At 36.0% G+C, this 23,452-nt stretch overlaps 1 protein-coding gene across 1 annotated transcript in view; it reads right to left on the reverse strand.

Moving 5' to 3' along the window:
* PTH2R (parathyroid hormone 2 receptor) overlaps positions 1-23,452 on the reverse strand; it is a 104,586-nt gene that overhangs the window by 21,960 nt on the left and 59,174 nt on the right. Inside the window, exons 6-9 of the mRNA XM_067740787.1 lie at positions 22,372-22,561; positions 21,287-21,440; positions 14,570-14,630; positions 7,389-7,455 (exon numbers count right to left, since the gene is read on the reverse strand). Coding sequence (XP_067596888.1) covers positions 7,389-7,455; positions 14,570-14,630; positions 21,287-21,440; positions 22,372-22,561 — 472 coding nt within the window. The remainder of the gene's footprint in view (positions 1-7,388; positions 7,456-14,569; positions 14,631-21,286; positions 21,441-22,371; positions 22,562-23,452) is intronic.

Raw genomic sequence — 23,452 nt, forward strand, 5'->3', positions numbered from 1 at the left:
TCAGATAGAATTACGTACTTAAAAGTGAATAGCCAGGACTTCCCTGGTGGTGCAGTGGTTAAGAATCCGCCTGCCAATGCAGGGGACATGGGTTCGAGCCCTGGTCTGGGAAGATCCCACGTGTCGTGGAGCAACTAAGCCCGTGCGCCACAACTACTGAACCTGCGCTCTACAGCCTGCGAGCCACAACTACTGAGCCCACGTGTCACAACCACTGAAGCCTGCGCGCTATAGCCTGTGCTCCACAACGAGAAGCCACCGCAATGAGAAGCCTGCACACCGCAACAAAGAGCAGCCCCTGCTCACTGCAACTAGAGAAAGCCCGCGTGCAGCAATGAAGACCCAATGCAGCCAAAAATAAATAAATAAATTTTTTTAAAAAAGTGAATAGCCAATAGCTCTCTTAGATAGATTGCCATACCTCCAGACTAGTTCATTTAATCCCCATTCCTGATTTTTCCTTCCAGGGAAGGCAGCTCAACTGATGTGCATGTCTGTGCTCCTCAGTCCCCCATACTGTCTCCATCCCTGGAGAGGATGGGTTGACGTATTTGATGAGTGAATGTGGGAAGAATACCGAGTTTGCTTGACTCAGCCTATCCTTCTTCATCTTGGGAGCTTGTGGTGAACAGATTTTCTCTGCAGCATCTCCAGGGTTAGGAGCATCTTGTGCCTGGGGCACCATCCCCATAAGGCCAAAACCCAAATCTAATCAGATCACTATCCTGCTTAAAATCTTTCAATGTCTTATAATTTTAATGAAAATTCCAATGTCCTTATAGCACAGAATACGAGTCCAATCATGATTCAACCCCCATCCACTTCCAGTCTGATCTCTTGCATTTTCCACAGATGCACCCATCCTTCCAGCCACAGAAAACATGACCTGTCCATTTACACCCTTAACGTTCCTGAACACATGACACATGTCTGTCCTCCCACAACCATGTGGACACTCACTGGTTACACTGGTCAGGCCTTTTTCAGTAACTCCAAATTTCATTGTCAAAGGAACTGATCTAGTTCAGCGTTTTCCAAGTGGCTTAGGGTGTCACCACCATGATTTTGGCCATATCAATATTATTCATCTACTATTATTTACTTAATACCCTTCTTCAAGCAATCCATTTTATTAAATTATTAAAATTTAAATTTCATATCATTACCATCAGTGGAAAACCAATAGAAGCTGCTACAAGCAAGAGGCAACTGTAAAAATACAATGGAAACAAGTCATATGAAATTTTACCTAGACTGGGTTGCCTGTCCCCCACCTCCATCCCCCAAAGGAAGACACCACACACATTAGAAAAGTGTTAAAGACCAGTATCAAAATGAGACCTCCAAGATGTGTTCAGAAGGGTTGGAGAGGGACCAATATTCTCAATGTTAATTGATTTTACTTAATAACCTTGCACGTATGCACCAGGGTATGTGCTCTCACCCTGACAAACACTGGCAGAGCTTAAATTCAATTACCACAAACAGGGAAAACTGTGGGCTCTGGAACTACGCTGCCTGAACCTGACTCCGACTACAGCACTTTCTAAATGTATATACCTAAGCTAGTTGCATAACTGCTCTTGGACTCAAACCAAGAATAATGAAAATACCAATCTCAAAGTTGTTTGAGGGTTAATGAAGAAAATGTTTTGAGATAAAACATGAAGCCAAAAATGCACTCCAAAATATTTATTCATCAAATGATAAATAGAAAGAGATTTAACTCTGTCAAGGGACAAAAGAAAAGACACTTTGGTAAAAATGAAATTGAGCAGGGACTAGAAAGACCATTTGATCCCACATCAGAGGATGATAAATGAAAGGATGGAGGGATGAAGGCGACTAATACAGGATGAAGGAAACAAGTAAAGACAAATACCACAGAGTTTCTGTTTTTCTTTTCCCTAACCTGTAATTCCAAGATCTCAGATTTCTACTAAGACCAAAGCTCTCTCCACCCCGTATTACTGGCCTCTTCAAAGACCATCTTGTAAATGCTCAGGAGCAAATCTGCTCAATTTTACAATCTGTATTTTTATGTCTGTGGTTTTATTTCTCTTCAGCTATTATAGTCTCTTCTGGTTGACACCAGTGAAAACGTAGGTTCTCGGGTGTCAGGGGGCAGTGTCCCGCTTGGTCGGGATTTATCACCTCTGCCAACTTCACCTTCACCACTTCTAATCCATTCTGCCCTGCCTGTGGCTTCTCCTGCTCTGTGGGCCAAGCACACTGTTCCTCCTAATGCTGCTCTGGGAGGCCCAGGACCAAAACAATGCTTCATGTCCCGTTGTCAATTAGGAAATATTCCTTTCATATTTTTTTAATAAATTTATTTATTTTTGGATACGTTGGGTCTTCATTGCTGCCACAGGCTTTCTCTAGTTGCGGTGAGCAGGGGCTACTCTTCCGCTGTGGTGTGCAGGCTTCTCATTGTGGTGGATTCTCTTGTTGCAGAGCACGGGCTCTAGGCATGCGGGCTTCAGTAGTTGTGGCACGCGGGCTCAGTAGTTGTGTTGCACGGGCTTAGTTGCTCCACGGCATCTGTGATCTTCACGGACCAGGGATCAAACCCGTGTCCCCTAGGCAGGCAGATTCTTAACCGCTGTACCACGAGGGAAGCCCATTCCTTTCATATTTTAATACTATATAGAACTTAAAATCATCTTCAAATCAACAGCAAGATGTTGAGGGTGAATAATTAATTATATTTAGAGACATTTATTTTCAGAACAAAAATTAATGTTTCAAATTACCCTAATTCTCTTAAACATAATTTTACCACATATGAACAAAACACAGAAAACCATCGTGCTACAATTTTAGATTCTATGATTCCAAAATCAAGTTGTTCCTTCCAAATTTGTACTAAAGTCTGTGATTATCTCTGAAATTCAATTCTCTTGATATGATTTCTTCAAGTTAGAACCTATGAACGCTCATCCATACTACGAAATGCAAGACTAAAAAACAAACAAACCTTTTATTCTAAAGTTAACATATAAAAAATTATCAATGTAGCCATAAAATTGAAAAGATTATTTTCCCCTAACTTCAAGAAAAAATTTTGACATGCTTTGGAATGTTAAGTGAAAAGAACATGGTCCAAAAATGCAGGTTATAGTCTTTGTTTTGTTACACTGGCTGTGTGACCTTTATCTGTGTGGGCTTTAGTTTTCTTCTCTAGAAAATAAAAAGGTTGGTAAAATGGACTCAAAAGTTCTGTAATTATACTGGCTTTCTGCTCTTAGTTCACTTCTTCCCTCTTACCGTGTCCCAGAATATTTACTTTGTATGCATGTTTTATTTTTTCAGCAGGTGTTTATTGAGTGTCCACTCTGTGCCAGGAAAATTACAAGGCATTAGAATATAGAAGTTGAGAAAAATATGGTTCTTGTTCACAAAAGCCTTTCAGTTTAGTGGGCAAGATGGACATTCAACAAACAATCAGAAGCATTATACTTGATGATGATCTTGAGAAATAAAAACCTCACCGTGCTCTGCAGATTATAATAGGTGACCTAATTTTGATTGGGGGCAACAAGGAAGCCACAATGAAGAAGTGACATTTAAAGTGAGGAGTAGAAGGAAGCATATCCCAGCCTTCCAGGGGTACAGGGCAAAATGAAGAATAGTCTTGAGAGGGGCAGACATGGACAAGTTCAAGGAACCGAAAGGGAAACAACGAGGCTAAGGCAGAGAGCATAAAGGGGTGCAGGCATGAGTGACAGGGTCTCCTCTGGACTATCAGGGATGTTGGCTTTTATTATAAGTGCGGGTTGTAAGCTTTTTATTATAAGAGCTCACATTATTTACTGTGAGCTCACTAGGTAGGGACATTGACCCTGAAATTAGAATCTGAGCTCCACCACTTACTAGCTGAGTGACCTTGGGCAGTTTCCTCATTTAGAGTTATTGGGAGGATTAGATCAATCAATGTAAATGAAGTGTTTAAAACAGTGCCCAATGGTGGTAAGCACTTTGCTGTGTATGTTGTTATTATTAGCATCATTCTTCCTGGCTTCAGGACACAGAAGAGCTCAGAGGAAGGAGTACTACACTCCAGGTGCTGAGACCAGGGCTCCAGGTGCATCTCTTCCCATACAGGCTGTTTCCACAGTAAAGTGAGGAAACCTTAAAAGGAACTGAGATAACCCTGAATTGTAATAAAGAAACAAAAAGGTAACTTTAAGTGAACAGAAAGGTGCTCTTGAATCTCTTCTCTGATTTTTGAGATTAAATGGATGTTATGATATTGGGAAAATATTTAAGAATTCTTGCTTTGCATTGCTCATAATATTAGTCCTAGAAGACGAAAATGGCATCCCACCTAAGTTTCCTTCAAAATGTATTGAGTGTACCATCATTTCTGGTTCTCTTTCATAAATGGTGAATCTTTCAGAACCTCTATAATCACCTAACTGTACTGTTTCACATTGCAATTTAGAAACCTCAGCAAATAAACTTCTCATCCACACTGCTGATGTGAGTAACTAAGATCTGTAAATAAACAACAAAGCTTTGGATAAAATTCAACTATTTCAGTGGAAAATGTCCTATGATTTACTTTTTTCTCCACTGTTCTTTGCTTCAATTCCTAATAATTTTACAAAGATCCCTTAGATTTTAATAAGCCCTTCCTTTTCATCAAAAGAAAACACAAACTTAATGTTCTTAAATTTGCCTCATTTTTATAATATTTAATTACCTCTTATTTATCAATTCAAGTACAAGGTACTGAAGACACAAAAAGTATTAAGACATGTTATCCCTTTAAAAAGATGGTAGTAAGAGATGGAGGAGCAAACATAATAAAGGAGGAAGAGAGAGAAAGGAAAGTTAAAGGCCTGGAAATGCAGATAAGGTTAGCATATCAGGGCATAAAAGGGAAATCAGAGTAGTAAAGCCCAGTTAATTTATAAAGTTAATTATCTTCTTTAAGTTTATTGATAATCTCTCAGGGATCTAGTTTATCACTAGGTTTGATGGGATGGTTTATCACTACATTCATTAAAATTAATATGAGTTTCTAAACTGAAGTCATTCATTCATTCATTTATCCACAATCCATTTTTTTAAATTTTATTGAAGTATAGTTTATTTACAACGTTGTGTTAATTTCTGCTGTATAGCAACGTGACTCAGTTATACATATATCTTCTTTTTCATATTCTTATCCATTATGGTTTATCATAAGATGTTGAATATAGTTCCCTGGGCTATACAGTAGGCACCTTGTTGTTTATCCATCCTATATACAATAGTTTGCATCTGTTAATCCCAAACTCCCAATCCTTCCCTCCCCCACACCCTCCCCCTTGGCAACCACAAGTCTGTTCTGTATATTTGTGAGTCTGTTTTTGTTTTGTAGATATGTTCATTTCCACAATCCATTTTTGAGCTTCCCCTAAGACTTAGAATTGGGTCTAATTTGATAACAGGCTGCTGTAGCAAGGGTACAAACTGGCTTCTCTAAAACTTCTATACTTTATTTTCCCCTCTAAATATTTACATCAATGAGCTTCTGAAGTGAAGATTCCTCTTCAATCTCTTCTACCTTGCTATCTGCATTTTTCCTATGAGATAAATAAGCTTTTACCTGACTATCTGGATAGATCTTACAAAACCTCAACCACATTAATGGCTGTCCTTCTGGATCCATCATGCCAACATGCTGACACACCTTGTCCAAAAGAAAACAAAATGAGAAAAGTAGGAAACTGGAGAACAAAGAAAGACTTGAAAAAATTGGTTAAAAATCAGGCTGCTACTATTTACAACAGCCAAGACATGGAAGCAACCTAAATGTCCATCAATAGATGAATAGATAAAGAAGATGTGGTGTGTATATATATATATATACATATATATATATGTGTGTGTGTATACATATATGTGTATATATATGTATACACACACACACAATGGAATACTATCCAGCCATAAAAAAGAATGAAATAATGCCATTTGCAGCAATATGGATGGACCTAGAGATTGTCATACTAAGTGAAGTAAGTCAGACAGAGAAAGACAAGTATCATAGGATATCACTTATACGTGGAATCTAAAAAAATGATACAAATGAAAATATTTACAAAACTGAAATAGACTCACAGGCATAGAAACAAACTTATGGTTACCAAAAGGGAAAGGTTGGGGGGGCATAAATTAGGAGTTTGGGATTAACATATACACACTACTATATATATAATGGATAAACAACAAGGACCTACTGTATAGCACAGGGGACTATATTCAATATCTTGTAATAAACTATAATGGAAAGAATCTGAAAAAGAATAGATAGCTAGATAGATAGATATAAATAGATATGTATTACTGAATCACTTTGCTGTACACCTGAAACTAACATAACATTGTAAATCAACTATATTTCAATTAAAAAATAGACAAAATCAGGCTGCTATATTACTTTCAAATTATTTAACATTTAATATTGGGACATCAGTCCTTTTTTAAAGATGTATATAATCTTGGGTTAATACAAGAAAACCAGGAAAACACAAGGTGGTATAATTTCTTCATCAAACCACAGAGAAGCTAATACCATAAACTCTTCAGGAAAGGTCAAGAGTAAACATTTCTTTTTTTTTTTAATTTTTATTTTAAATTGGAGCATAGTTGATTAACAATGTTGTTAGTTTCAGGTGCAGAGGAAAGTGATTCAGTTATACATATACACGTATCTGTTCTTTTTCAAATTCTTTTCCCATTTAGGTTATTACAGAATATTGAGCATTTTGGTGAGTTTTGTTAGACACAAAGTGTGTGATTTTGTTTTCTTTTGTAACACAGACATAATATACAGGCAGATAAGTCCCATGCAATACGACTGCCAACTCTAGTCTTTTTTGGACTAGACAGTCCAAAAGAGTATGGAATCCTCTTAACTCCTTGGGGAAAGTATGTGAAATAAAAGCTTTAGGCAATGTTTTATAATAAATCACACTATCATTTTTCTCTCTCGATAATTCCTCTCTTCTCTTGCTATTACATCTTTGCCCTCTCCTCCTACCTATTACCAGGTGATCAGGTGGTCAGAACTTTATAAAATAATGGCTGAAAAGGGGGAAGAGTTTAAGGACCGCCCCAACTGCTTGAACCTATAAATGCTCATAGATATTTTGAAGTCCCGGAATTTTCCCTACATGTTGGCAGATTAAAGGGAGGGTATGCGCTTTCTTCATGGATTGCAGTGTCAGCCATGAATAAGGGTCTGATCCCCAATCCACACTTTCCCAACAGCTATTGCTGTAATGTGAGGTTTAGGAAACAAAGTGACTGACAAACTTTCTCTGGGTTTTAGCAGTAGTTTAATTATGCATCTTTTTCTTCTTTATTTAAACTATACAGGTTTTTAAACTTACCCCGATAGCTGCTAAGATTGGGGCTTGATAAATCCACTTGATGTCTCCAGCACTAAGTTCCCAGCATCTGAGACATGAAAAAGAACTTCCATTAAAGAATCAGCAAAGCAAATAAGCAGTGAGAGGTAACATTTTGTTTTACCAAAAATTCCAGACCCAGGTTTTTGATTAAGAAACAAGTAGACAGGGAAAAAAAAAATCTCCTAAAACACCCAAAACAGTAAAAAAAAAAAAAAAAAAAAAAAAGTATAACAGTCCTGGTTTCCATACTATTAGCTACTCCTTGGGGATAAGTAAAGTATTATAAATAGTGGTTTATTATTTTTATGAAAGAGTCAAAACTATGTTTCTAGAGCCACAAAAAAATTAGTCTTCTAAATGTGGTACCACTGATTCTTTATTTTTGTTATCACTGGAAAGATCCATAACAATTAAACCTTGTTGATAGAGAAAGTCCTCTCACTTTCAGAATTTACCCCCTTGGTTGTAGAACATTGACATTAGTACATTCTTATCCACAGAAATGCAACAGAAAACTGACAATCATGCAAATGATTCTTGTTGATAGGAATGTAGAAGAAAACTGAATGCAAATGATTTTTGTCCATAGAAAGGAAAATTAGCTGTGTTTGGTGGAATGTAATTGCTCAGTGATCTGTGAATATTGACCAGTTTTTACATTTATTTGTAAAATTATTTCAGTGTACATATTACTAGATATAAACATGTAATTCTTTTATTTCTCCTTTGAACAAGTTACAACATCTTACTGGTTTCCTCATTAATTAGTGAGTTAAAAAATCTTGATAGGTGCTCATTTTATATTTGCATTAGATCATGATTTTATCTTCTATTTTAAAAAGTTAGTTTTTAACAGTACTTAATAAAAACACTATTTGATTTACTTATTTGTTATATTTATTTTCTGCTTCCTGCTCACTCCAACTAGAATTTAAGTTTACATAGGCAGGGATCATTGTTGGTTTTGTTTTCTGTTACAAGTGCCTAGAACGGTACATAGCATGTAGGAGGTCAATGAACATTTGTTGAATCGAATTGAATTCAAAGTAAGTTAGACCCAACCTCACCCAATCTGGTTTGTGGTAAAGGTCTTACACTAGAATAAATGGAACAGAGTTGAGAAAAACTAGTTCCACTTGAAACTTTAATGTAGCACTTTAAATGGTTTTTTTAAATTAAAGATACATAAATAAAAGCCTTCAGTTTCTTTCTCCTTAGACAAAACCTAGCATTGATTGTGGCAACAGTAAATGAAATTTTATAAAGAAATTTTAATGATATAATGATAATTTTTAAATTCTGGATAATAAACATTAAGAAAGTTACTTTTAAATTAATGAACAAATTATGGATAATAAAAAGCTATTTCAACTATTCCTTGAAGGTAAAACATTTTCAGTACACATGTAATAACAACATATTTTTTAAATATAATTTTGTACATAGGCAATACATTCTCATTTCAAAAAACAAACTATATAAAAAGATAGACATTGAGACATCTCAGTCCTCCCCATGTTCCTGTATACCTCTGACCTCACCTTTCTCCTTACAGATAACATCTTTTATTACTTTATTGTATATGCTTTCAGTATTTCTTTATGCATATACAAACACATACAAATATTATAATCTTATTTTCCCCATCTTACAAAAATGCAATGTACACTCTCTTCTGTAATTTGCCCTTTCCTTTTAATAGTATATTTTTAATTTCTTTCCATATCAGTACCAAGAAGAGCTTAGTAGCCCAGCATTCCATTGGAAAGAGGTACCACAGTTAAATCAAACAGACCCCTAGACCAAAGTGTAATTCTGGTCCAGCCACACTGAAATCTGCAAAGTCAATGGGCTTGAAGACTGAATAAGAATGGAAATCAAACACAGGGACATTTCATACTTGCATACACCTTACTTGTTTACACATTATTGAACATTGCCCATATTATTTGTATGCATCTATTTTCCACATTGTTCAGCCAGACAAGAAAGATAAAAGTGTTAGAGTCGTGCAAAACATCTATCACACTACGCTAAAAAGGCTTCCCACTGTAAGGAAAGTGGTACATATTGTGAGAATATAAATTGAACATTGATTCACTAAATTCTGGATTTCATAAATTTGGATTTCATAAATTTTCTTTTCAGCTTTGACATCTGGTAATATCTTCATAATCTTCCCTCTTTGCTTCAATGACATTTCATCGTGGTGTCTCCTAACACACTGGAATTCAATTACACAATTTCAGCTCTACAAAATACTTTTATCTGGAAGAAGGTCAAACCAGCAGCTACTTCTAAATACAGGAAAAACTTGACTCTGATCATTTTCAATGTCAAAGTTTCAAATTTGCCCTTTGATAAGAGGCAACTGAGGTTTCAGATATTTTAAAGAAAATGCTATTAATCCTTATTTTTCATTAATTGTTCAATGTCCCAGCTCACACCGTGTTTGTTAACATGGCTGAGAAACTACCCTCTGTCCAGATTTTTTTAAAATAAATTTTAACACTCTAGGAAATGCAGGACTAAATGTCGGTAAAAACGTAGTTCTGAATGGTAGAGCATGAAACACAGTAGTCTGTATGCTGAATGGTATGCTGACAGACTAGAAAGTAGGATTTCCTGCAGCCAGGACTGGAAACAGGACATGCATTGTTCCACCAGAGGGATCCAGGGAATTATATTGATTGAATACTGCATTGTCTCCACAACTCACACTCTGATAAGAGTAGAGGAAGTGAAGTTCCCTGAGAGCCATGCAGATTTCCTAGGAATGATGGAGTGTATCTTTTCTTGGTCCTTTCAATTGCAAGCCCTAAGGTTCCTGCTGGCATCTCTTATCTCCTTTGAATGAGCAGGGAAAAGGTAATAAGGTATCTTGTAAGGTGCTTTTGCTTTTGTCAGTAAAAAGAAAAACAAAATTATTCACTTTTTAAATCATTTGTCCCATCTAAACTACCCAACTATCTTACCCTACCTTAGTCAAATAACACTTTGATAGAATTTTAGAACTGGAAGAGACTTCTTTTGTATATTCTATAGAGTTTAGAGTACCTTCTAAAACTGGGTCTTATCTGCTTATCTCTAAATGTCCAAGATACAGAGAAAATCAGAGTTCTAGCTTTGAAAGGCCAGATCAGAAAAAGATAAATCGCAACTATAAGAGACATGAGCAGGGGCCCCATCTGTCCTTTGGAGATGCTCCAAGTCTGCTCTCTCTACTTGAACTTTGTGACATGGCACTATACATAGGTCAGATGACGACACTCAAGAAAACCCACAAAAACTTTTTAACTTAGACAAGCTGAATTTCATGAAAAATCAAATCTGGCAATTATAAAATCATGCCATGAATGTGGTAATACAGTTTTATTTTCTATGCAAAATAAATATAAAATGACGCCTTAACCCAATTATCGCACTCAGATCAGGGCACTATAGAATTCAAGATTTTATTCTAAGTAAGGTAGGAATAAATATTTTATGCAAAAGAGTCACATGATCTAACTTATATTTAATATTTTTACATTAATACATCTGGTTTAGAGCAATATTTAGTATCAGCTGTATTTTTCAAAGTATTACGTACCTAATGGATTTTTCCTCAAAAATGATAAACATGTATTTCTTATTTTTTCAGCAAAAAGACTTATGATTATTAATGACTTAATATCTAGTTTATGATTTTTTTAAAAATGCAAGATAACTAAGAAAACTAATTAATTCAATATAAAATGTACTATGAATATATTTGCTTTCTTTCCTTGCTCAAGGCCTAGAATAGCTGTTGAATGGATGAATGCGTCAAAATTGCTCCAGGCTAGCTGTAGGCTTTGGAGATGTAACCTGATATCTCTGGGTCTCATTCTACGCATCTCTCAAATGTGGGGATTGGACCAAACAATGCCTTCCGTTCTACCTTCTCTAAAATTCCAAATCTAAGTGATTTGGTTACACATCTCAGGGTAAAATTATTTAGCATTATTTAGCACCTCTTTACTGACTCAACCTCCCTCCCTCCTCTAAGAAATCAAACAGCAATGCTGCAAGTTTTCTTTGAGATTTCCAATATCGCTGTGTAAATGTAACAATAATGATAACAATGTAGATAACGTTAACCCCCAATTGTCAACAAATCCAAATGGCATAAAGAGATAAAGTAAGTAAAAATAAAACCCTGCGGGACCCTACTGGGTACAAGCCCCTCTGTGTCCCCACTTCTTGTTTGTAGAAAAAAGCTCTAGTCTCCAAGGGTTTCCCCAAGTTCCAAAGAGCAGACTCAAACAGTTACTAATTAGTGAAGTGAGAAAATGCAGAAACAAAGGAAAAGCAGTCAAGCAAGAAAAGTAATAATAGCTTGAAGAGCAGAGTCACAGGACTCCTAGTTCCTCCTGAAGGGATACAGGTAACAATCTGATGCATATCTTGCATTGTTCTGCAGAAACTAAGACCCCTACCCTGTGGAGGATGTTGACTACATGCTGACCACAAGCATGTAGACCCTGGACTGGTTGGAACCAGAAAACTGATGATTAAGATTCCTAAAACATCACCTGGTTACTTCACCACCAACCAGTCAGAAGAATGTCCATGAGCTAACCATGCACCTATGACTCTCACTCCTAATGTTGCCTTTAAAAACCCTTGCTCCAAAGCAACAGGGAGTTAAGGTCTTTTGAGCATTAGTTGCCCATTCTCCTTGCTTTGCGTCCTGCAAATAAAAGCTGTACTTTTCCTCACTACAATCCAGTGTCAGTAGATTCACTTTGTTGCTCATCGGGTGAGTGAACCCAAAGTTCAGCTCAGTAAAAATAATGCAAAGCTGCAACCTAAGTGTCCATCGACAGATGAATGGATAAAGGAGATGTGGCACATATATACAATGGAATATTACTCAGCCATAAAAAGAAATGAAATTGAGTTATTTGTAGTGAGGTGGATGGACCTAGAGACTATCATACAGAGTGAAGTAAGTCAGAAAGAGAAAAACAAATACCATATGCTAACACATATATATGGAATCTTAAAAAAAAAATGGTTATGAAGAACCTAGAGGCAGGACAGGAATAAAGACTCAGACATAGTGAATGAACTTGAGGACACGGGGAGGGGGAAGGGTAAGCTGGGATGAAGTGAGAGAGTGGCATGGACTTATATATACTACCAAATGTAAAATAGCTAGCTAGTGCAAAGCAGCCACATAACACAGGGAGATCAGCTTGGTGCTTTGTGACCACCTAGAGGGGTAAGATAGGGATGGTGGGAGGGAGGGAGACGCAAGAGGGAAGAGATATGGGGATATATGCATATGTACAGCTGATTCACTTTGTTATAAAGCAGAAACTAACACACCATTGTAAAGCAATTATACTCCAATAAAGATGTTAAAAAAAAAAAGAGCAAAGCCAGTTAAGTTCTAGAACTGAGAGAAAGCTGATGAATGGGGAGTTCTGGAGCAAGGCTGCACCTAAAGATAATGATCTGTAGACTTCAGATTTGTGGAACAGTGGTAGTTCTTTGTAGAATTCAGGTGCTCACATAATGTGGCATTTTTTTCACTGCACAACTGACAAAATGCTTCTGAAGGAAATACTCAGTGACTCAAAACAAAGGTATGGGCTCAATGAAAGAAAGAAGCAAACAAAAAGGAGTTGCTGTCAGGAAATGTACACGACCTGTGGATATTAAACTGTATTCTGTTAACAGGGAAGAATGCTCAGCATTACTACATCTATAAGTTAAAAGTGTCTCTCTTAAATCACCTTTTCATGTATCATAAGTGTATTAGTCTGCTCGGGCTGCCATAACGATGTAGTATAGACTGAGGGCTTAAACAGCAGACATTTATTTTCTCACAGTTGGAGGCTAAAGTCTGAGGTCAAAATGCAAGGCACTGTCATCTTGCTGTGTACTCATAAAACCTTTACTTCATGTGCAGACACAGAGAGAAGGAGCTCCCTCGCGTCTCTTCTCATGAAGACACTAATCCTATCATATCAGGGCCATACCCTTAGGATTTCATTTAACCTTAATTACCTCCTTAAGGGCCGTATCTCCAAATACAGTCACACTGGGGATTAGGGCTTCCCACATATGAATTTTGGGGAGACACAATTCATTCCAAGCAATAAGTTTGACCATGAAAGCAAAGAGCAGGCACTGAATGCTTCTCCATGTTCTCCTTTTCTTTCTTTGACTCACCATTACTAAAAACAGAAATAATATGAAAAAATGAATGTTTCAGTCTCCATTCATCATGTAGCATCCAAAGAGAAACAGACAACTGGGGGGCTAGTGATTCCCTAGGATGGATTCCACTTCTAATGTGCATTTGTTTTATCATTTATTTAATTACGCTATAGAAGACAAGAGAACAAATGGGGTGGATTAAACCTACAGTTTGCATTAAATGTAGAGCACATGCATGTTAAGCACAGGTACTAAATATCTGGGGCAACTGAGCACTAAATATTCACGATGCGCTAAATATATAAGAGGCACAAAGTATCCCCAAATATGCAGGAAGTACTTGATAGTCTTGATGTCTTAATTCAGCCACTGATTGGTGGAACCCATGGCCACATATCCTTTGCCCAAAGAACGCAAAAAAAAACCCAGAGCTGCTCAGCAGGCTAAGTGGCAAGCTAGAGCCATGGCCAGGTGAACTCGCCCTTATATCTCTCTGAGACAGCAAGTGTGTGTCTCCGGCCCAAGGCACCTTCTGTCTGTGGGTCCCCTTGTTGCAACCACATTTCTGGTCCTCATAACCACACCATCAGTGGGGAAGGCTGATGTGGCAGAGAGAGTGAGAGAGAGACCGAGAGGAGATGTGAGCACTGCCTATCCCAGGACTCAGGTAGTGTAGTCCTTTCTGTGTGCATGGTATCCTAAGTGTGTTAACTTACCCATCTCTTTCCCTTTGCTTCTCACTGTATGTTTCAAATTGATTTCATAAACCATGGAGTTTATGACCATCCTAATCGGGTCTGTGAGTCTTTCTGTCCCATGACTCTGGGATGGATAGCTTGCTGGTAATGTATCAGAGGCTACAAGGTAATTTCCCACATAACGTCCCTAAAGGGCAATGTCATCAAGAACAGCAGCAAGTCTTGAGAAAATCCTAGGCTCTTGCTTTACCTCTTCTTGTTTCCACTCACCTTGCATCAGCCAGAGTTGCTCGTGCCACAGCCCAGGCTGTAACAAATGCCGCTGGGAACCCTGCAATCAGAAAAGGATTCAGACAATCAGAAAAGGATTCAGAGACCATATTTCTTTTGAGATTAAGGGATTTTTTCTTATATTCATCACATAAAAATATACTATTAAAAGGTGAGAGAGAAACACAGGCATGAAAAATGTTGCTATGTGAATATGAAAAGTCCACTTAATTTTCATCTTGTCCGTTTGAGAAGGTAGTGGTACACTGATGTTATTCGTTCTCAAAAGTCTGAAGATGAAGACTGGCTCTATTTTCCTTTGAAGGGTGTAAGGTTAAGCCATGTATGGAGGGGACTGAAGTTCCCGGGGTCAAAGGCAGGCGGTGGTCGGTGCATCCAACTTTGCCTCTTGAAATGCCGAAAGCCACATGCTTTCCAAGAGGAGTGAAGCAACAAGAGGGACTCATGAGAAGTGGCAGGAAGGCTGTTGTTCTAAAATACTCAAATTTTCTCATTCTAAAAGTTGAAGGCATAGAGAGGCTATACTGCAAGTTACAAAATTAGGAAGTTTTGATCAGTTTAGCCCTTCTTTTTTTGTTCGTATCGGCTCCAGACAGAAGCATTTGCAGGCACTGAAATCTTAGCAAAGGGTGGTGCTATATTAGTTTGATGATTTGAGCATGACATATTTGTCCTTCATAAACAATAAACACCTATGAGCTTGCAACATCAACTCTATTATACTGACTTTCCATGAGTCCTTTGCCCCCAGTAAAGGTTGACTGCTCAGTTCACGCTATACCTGGACTCTGACATCACAAAAAATCACAAACCATAACTTTTATGCAGCACTGCAATAGAAGATCAAAGGATTTAATGGATAACTCTTCATTATGTGGCCTTTTAGAAAGAAGTTTTAAAAAAAGGAAGAGAAACCATAGGAAGCACTTTACAAAGAGAGAAAAAAAATTGAACTCAGAACATTTTTTAACACAATATTCTTTACCTTTTAAAAAACACATTTTTAAATTTTCAGATATATTTTCTAAGCAAAAATGTAAACATAAAAATAGATTCAGATGAAAAAAAAATTAAAATAAGGTGATATCCCACAAAAGGGAATTTCTTTGTTCTCCTTAGTGATCTAATTGAATTTAACCTCAGCCTGCCTGTGTGGCTATTTAATTTTATGACTCTATATTCCAATTTTATTTATTGTTTTTATATAACTCCTTTTTAAAAAATTCTGCTCGAATTCTATGTTCCAGGAAATTTTTGTCAAAAGAGATCTACCCAATTCTGTTTAATTCTTAGGTTCAGCTTGCTATTCTATCTATCTATCTAGTCCACCTATCCATCCATCTGTATAAACATATATCCACTAAGCACTTATTAAATGCCTTTTCATTTGTTAAGGACTGTTATAGTCTCAGAAGATTAAAAAAAAGAACAGAATAAACAATATCTCCATTTTCCTGAAACTTATATCCTGGTATGGGAGGCAAAATTAATAACACAACTTCAGTTATCAATTAGCGCTATGAAGAAAAAACAAGAATGATAACTATGTAATGGAGACAGCATGGCTCCTTCTGACAGAATGGTTCAAAAAGGTCTGACATGGATCCCTTTGCTGTTCTACTGCCTTGATTATCTTTAAAAAATGTCTGCCTTTGATCAAAATGTTCACATTTTCTCATTTGCAGGTCTTCATCTTCTGCTTCCTTTACAATCTCCTGATCAGGCAATTTCCTGAATGATGTTCTATATATAGAACCTTGATTAATGGTGCTGGATTTGGAATTGTGTCTTAAATGATAATTATAGCAAATACTTTATATCAGACACCATGTCTTAATGAAATTGCTTTTCTCATCCTCTTGGAAGACCCTCATTCACAAGATGAGCACAGAGACAACCATAGAGGAATAAAGAATAGAAACCACCTTGAGGCTTTCTAAGAATTTTTGGTCACCAATCTTAGTATCACATTATTATGTAATTAAGAACATATAAACAAAGGGAAAAATCTTTGAAATCTAGACGTTATTTTCAATTTAAGTGTTACTTTAAGTAAATTTAATGTAAATTGGAATGTTATTCTATATTTGCATTTATCTTAAGAGCGGAGTTATTTTCATAAAATACATCAGTATAAATAAGTGATTCTGAGAGGGAGGCAATCTCTGGTCTCAGAATAAGTAGACTCGAGCTTTGGTGTGGCTTCATTACTATTCTCCCTTAAAATGAAGGTTTGGACTAATAGTAGTCAAAAAAACTTTAGCAATTAAACACTTTCTTCAAATCAAAACTTATTCTGCAGCCCACTGCATAAGCCAGAGATGCCTTGAAGCCAAAGTGGGGTAAAAGGGTCTTGCCATATTGGCCCATGTAATTTTATCTTGTTTTGGACACTTCAGAGTCTTCACAGAACCCAACCTCAGCCTTACCATCCTCCTGAAATGCTACTGTGGCATTGCAAAGTCATAGCTTGATCATAAAGTGTAGAGTTAACCCTAAAAATTAGAAACCCATCATGACATGGGGATTCCCAGATTTGCTACAGACATACAATGTCTTACCAGAAACCTTGATTCCCCTGGGAATCCAGTCTGTGTTGACTGGTCAGACATGAAGCTCCAAGCTATGTATTCAGTTCCCTCTCTACTCACTGCAGGATGCTAGAATTTAGTATCTATCACTTGCTGCTTCATTCTTTGAGGAACCTAGAAATTCGTCTATATAATTTTGATAGAATTGTTCTCAAGTCTCATAGGACTCTAAGGCCAATACTGAATGAGTCTTTCCTCTCTGTAAGGAAAACTGCAGAGCCTTTAAAGTTTTCCATTGTTACAAAGGTGAGTGTCTATTTATGAAACTTCAGAAGAGTTACCCTCCCCTGAGATGGAATTACTACAGTAAACAAAAGAAATCTTTAAAAAATATATCTAATTCATAGTCTAAAATCTGCTCTAGAAGAAGAGTAAGGCATTATGAAAAAGGACCAATCTAAAACAGAAGAGCTACAGTAGAAAAGAAAATGTTTACTGAATTAAATATTGCCAGTGGGCAGAAACTGTAGAAGATCAATTGGTGGAGAGGAGGTGGAATCTTGAAACCGGGTGAACCCACAGAGATAAATCTACATAATGGTTACAAATATAAATTTGACTATAATTTATTTTCTTTTAAACAGATAATAACCTGTAGAATTTTTTAATGATAAGTAGTAAAACCCAAAATTACATCTTGAAGGTCTGGAAAAAGTAATAAGCAGGGAGAACCAAATTCCTTATCTTTCATAAAGTAGGGCCAAAATATAGATCTCTTATTGACTCTAATGGTTAAATATAATTTTAACTTTAAGATAACTTTAAGGTAGAATTAATAGTGACATTAAAAATCATAGGGCAAGGGAGAAACAGTTTTTCTAGATTTTTAAATTCAGCTTAAAGCAAACAACAAAGATTTTTAATTGTATAAAGGTGTCATATTGACTATCATAAATAATTTTATGAAGAACAGATTTTATAAATTAAATATTTTGAATATAATACATATGATGAGAATAGGCCTACAAAAAATAAAATAACCTAAAGGGTCAGACTCCATGCTTCTTGTGTGCTGGGACTTTAACATATACCTTGTATTTCAATTATATATGCTGCCAAATGGATGATCAAAAAACGTTTGCTGGATTGAAATAATTTTATACAGAGATAATAAAACCGGAAGTGTTTTCTGATTATTTTTCTCCTGATTATTTTAAGATAATATAAAATATGAAAATATTCTACAAGAAAGCTTGGCAACAGGGATGTGACTACGTGGTATAACCAGGATAGGTGTTTTTATATGATAATACATACATTCTGGCATCTCATCTGACAGGTGAAAATTAAGAATGGCTGCTAATACAGAGGTAAATTACCACATTCAATAAGGATAAAGAAGCAAGAATGACACTTTTTTTCCTATTATGTTGTATATTATATCCCCAGTACTTATTTACCTTATAACTGGAAGTTTGTTACCTTTTGACTGACCTTTTAAATATAGAATTAAATATATTTTTTAAATATGTAGTTGGAACCGAGAATAAAGTGTCTTATTCATGAGAAAATTGAGCAGGGATAGGAAAAATTAAGAAAATGGTTAGTTGAAAGAAAAGAAGCATAGTCATCATTAGAATTTGCCTTTACTCCTCTATACAACTTGTTTTGTGATAAAGATATACAAAAAGGTCATTTTAAATATCTGCCTTCAATTTACTAAGGCAGACATGGCATATGTTCCTCTTTAGATGGTAATTTCCTTCCCTGCCAACTTATTATTAAGAACCAGCAAAATCAATGTAAATAATGCAACTCCACATATCATTACAAAGTGAGTAATAAAGTGCTGAGTATTTACCTAGCTGAAGAGAGCTTTAAGTTATAATAATTGGGTCCAAATGAACAACAAAGGAATCCAAGCAAATTCACTTCTCTAGTGAAGCCAATAAATCACTGGAATAAAGTCTGAAACTGGGTTCACTATGGATTAGTCTAGCAAAGGATCCTGCAAAGCAGCTATAATGTTTTGATATTTATTTTTCTTATAGAAAGTTGGAAAAATGAGTCTGAAATAAAAATGATATTCTAAAATCATACTCTCAGTGTTGAGATAAGAGAAAACAGTCTATTAATCAAATAGACTTGGATATTTACTTCAGTAGCAGAGAGAAATTCTTAAAAGAATATTACTATTTTGGGGGGCTGCCCTGGTGTCCGCCTGCCGATGCGGGGGATGCGGGTTCGTGCCCCGGTCCGGGAGGATCCCACATGCCGCGGAGCGGCTGGGCCCATGAGCCATGGCCGCTGAGCCTGCGCGTCCGAAGCCTGTGCTCCGCAACGGGAGAGGCCACAGCAGCGAGAGGCCCGCGTACGGCAAAAAAAAAAAAAAAAGAATATTACTATTTTTTAATTATATATGCCCTAGCCTAGAGCATTTATTTTTTTGGAGTTGCAAAGAGAGAAGCCAGAAGACAGACCAACTATAACACCATAACTCTGTAAATATTACTTGTTACTGTTTTAATTGTGGTTAATTACATAATATTGCATGTAAGATGCTTTTTGTAACGTGATCTTCCATGTAGATACTACTTGCTTTCATGCATGTTCTTAAACTATTTGGTGAAATGAAGATTTCAAGTTGTGATGCTTCTCTACTGTAATTGTCACTCTTATGACAAAATTTTGTGGACAAATAATTAAAGTTGTAAAGGAAGGTGAGAACCTCATACTTGCATAGAAGCTCACTGGAACCCTCACTGTTTTTTTAATTCTCATTTTCAAAGACAGATTTGAAAACTAGTTTCCTGGGTTTCAGTGAGGCAAACTCCTGATTTTACAGAGCGACAGACTGAGTGATACAGCCCAAATAAGAGCTGACAGGGGAATTTGCTATCAAATCAATATGTAAATAAAGAAAAACAAGTTTATTACCAGTGTGACCAATGTCATAGAAAACCAAAAAATAAAATGGAACTCAGACAAATTCATTGTTGAATTTTCTATCAACATCTTTACTAACTTCTAGTAATTATGTGGGTACACAGATATAATTTTGCCTTGAAGGCAAACTACCAAAAACTGTTGAGAAAATTTCCAAAGTACCCTAAACAAATAAAGTGTATCTTTCTTTATTTTAGTAACTGTTAGTCAAAGATAAGGGAGAGCCTAAAAACAAACCACTTTCATAAATTTTTATTCACAACAATTATTATTTCATAATAAATAACGCTTGACAGTAAATTGACCCTTTGTCTTCTTAAAGGTTATTAACTAACAGGAAATTCAATATCCTTTACTTCATGTTTTCAAATGTTAAGACAATATTAAGACAAAACAGGCCAAAAAATTCTTATTTTGATGGGAAAAAAACCTTCAAATTTAATCTTGAGCCACTTAGTTGATTTTTTTCCCTGTGCTGAGCACGTCATAATTTGGATATTAAAATAGCAATTGTTAATATTGAGACTTCTTAATTTTAACCACGTATGAGTTTTAATTTTTCTTAAATTATAACAAACAAACAACATCCTTTCTCCACATCACATTAAGTTAGTGCCTAATTCAGTAATCCCTCTAGTACTGACAAGGCATTTTTGGAATGTGAGCTGAATATCCTTTTTTTAAAATTATTTATGCCGCAAGTAATTTGAATTATTTCCTTCCAAAAGACATCCACGTAATTAGTTTGTAATTTGCATTGTTAAATGCAGTCAAGATGGTCCTATAAATTCCTTTCTGGCATTCTCATCATATGACCTAGAATTACAAATCAAAGGTGCATCATTATAGCTTAGAAATTCAAAAATCAAAATTTTTAGGATGAAATTATTGTTAAATCAAGATATTGACATAAGATACGATGAGCACAGCAGTTCTAAATGTGCATGGCTAACAAGGTATTTCCCCCAAAGAATCCTCTCAAGAATCTGGCCTAAGAACACTAACCCTAAGTTAAAAGTGAAAAGTTTGTTACCACGAGGAGGATTATAGACTTGATCTTAATACATTTCCTGAATAATTAAAGAGAAAGAAAGGATAAAGATAGAATAGGGAGGGATTATTTCGGGAAAATGACAGAAAGAATGCTAATGACAGGCAAGACAGAAAGCCCTACAACCCATAATCCAGTTGAAAAGGAAAGGAGACAGAAATGCCTTACCCCAGCCTATCAAGGTGAAGCCCCACAGGTACTTGGTGTCTGAAAAGAACGCCACAAAGATTAAACTATGCAGATAGAGGCCTTCCACCAAGATCCAATAGTAGTTTGTAGCCAAGAAGTAAATAAACATCACAACAGCAATCTTGCACCCAATCTGTTACAAATAAACCAACATTGCACCATATTAGAATTCCTAATCGTACCGGTTCCAACATTAGACCATTAAAAAGCAGTTCCTCCATTTATTTTTTTATAATCTAATATCTCTTATACCTGGGAAGGCCAAGACTTTTGAAAGAGACCAGAACAAAGTTATTTTAACATAGCATTTCTAAGACTGCTGGCTTGATTCTATTTTTAAAATAAGATTTTTATTCCTTTAGGGGTTACAAGAAATCACTTTTCCTTAAGTTTTCTTGTTTATAAAAATACCTGATCATCAGAGAAAATTAGGAAAGTAAAGAAAAGCATAAAGAGGAAAACTTAACCATCATTCTACCATGAATTTATTTTATTCTGGTCTTTTTTATGCCCCAAAAGTTAATGGCTTAAAATGATAAACATTTAATATGTCTTATGAATCGATTGATTGGCTAGATGATTCTGCTGATTTGGGCAAAGCTCAGCTAATCTTGGCTAGGCTCACTCATAGAGGTCTACCCTCAACTGACACACCATCACACCTACTTCATTCTAGTTCATTTAAAAAGTCACAAAGCCAATCCAGAATTAGAATCAGCAGAGACAACAACGATCTACAGGGCAAAGGGCAAAGATACCAACAGCATTAATTCACACCATCAATACAATCAATCTATTCTACCTAATTTCCAGATATATTGCTTCAATGGTGATAATGCTTCTCATTAACTGAATTATTGGGTGATTCTACTTACTAAATAACAACAGGACGTTTAAGAGCAGAATCAAGTACCATGGAATCTTATTTGGGAACAAGTCTTTGAGGCTACAATAAAGGAACTAAATGCCCTGGGTTTTTAAATCCCAAGCTCCTGGTCTTGCAGGTGGGCTTTTTACTTTTGAAAGTGGTGAGCCATGCAAGGGCTCATGGTGAAAACACTTACATATTGTGATTTGTCCACAGGAGGCACTTCTACGGAACTCTGTAGGTCATCTTGCATCATCAGGGACTGCAGCTCCTTTACTCCTATGTGAGCATGGACCACTCTGTCCTTGACAAAGATGCTCGCAGCTCTCAGCATGAAAGACACAAATAAATGCATGTGGATATAGTTCCTAGTACAATGCAATCGTCTATGGAGAGAAAATATTCAGTATTTAGATTTGAATAAAATTAGAAATGGAGAAAGAAAATACATAAATGAGCTCAAACTCCTCCCAAAAAAGAAGAACTAAACCTGAACAAAGACAGAAACAATTGGGGTCAAAAACTAAAATGTAGCTTTTTGAGAATTACAAATTTATCCTGATCAGCTACCATGGTTATCCAGATTATGCAGTGTTAAATATTATGCTACATTATACTATAGCATTACATTATACTATATATTAAGGTAATAAATAATCGATGGAGAACCACCTTGAACAGGGATAAGCCTTATTAAAACTGGAATGTTCACATTTTCAATATATTCTCTATATGAAAAAGTAAGATATTTTGATAGAATTACACAGTTTTATTTCCTAGGAATGTTAGAGAGAAAACAAGCTTCCTTTAATATACAAAGCTTTGGAATTATAAAAGGATCTTAGACACAAGTTAAGTCAGTAACATACTCAGGAGTAGATATAGCAGCATCAACTAGTACAGAAAGGTAACTCCAAAAAAAAAAAGATTTCTTTTAAGTTTGATTAAAACAAAATCAAAAACACCAGGAAAAGGGATGTATAATCTGGTCAAAAGGCCCAGCTCTACCATTGCTTGACTATGAAAAAAGCTGAGCTTCCGTGTACAATGAACACACTGATACTACGTCTCTTCCTGAAAAGACAAAGTACTCAGGTATAAGGAAGTAAGAAATGTTTTAATCCAGAAGAAAAAGAAGAAATGTTTTAATCCAGTAGTATATTTTTATATTTCATAATATAGAAAGAATCTACTGTTAAATACTCTGATAAACTATTATGTAAACTGAGGAATTATTACTTAGTCATTTGTATCCTCCTGAAATTTCATGTAACTCT

This window comes from Pseudorca crassidens, chromosome 6 (genome assembly GCF_039906515.1).
Source record: "Pseudorca crassidens isolate mPseCra1 chromosome 6, mPseCra1.hap1, whole genome shotgun sequence".
Taxonomy (NCBI): Eukaryota; Metazoa; Chordata; class Mammalia; order Artiodactyla; family Delphinidae; genus Pseudorca; species Pseudorca crassidens.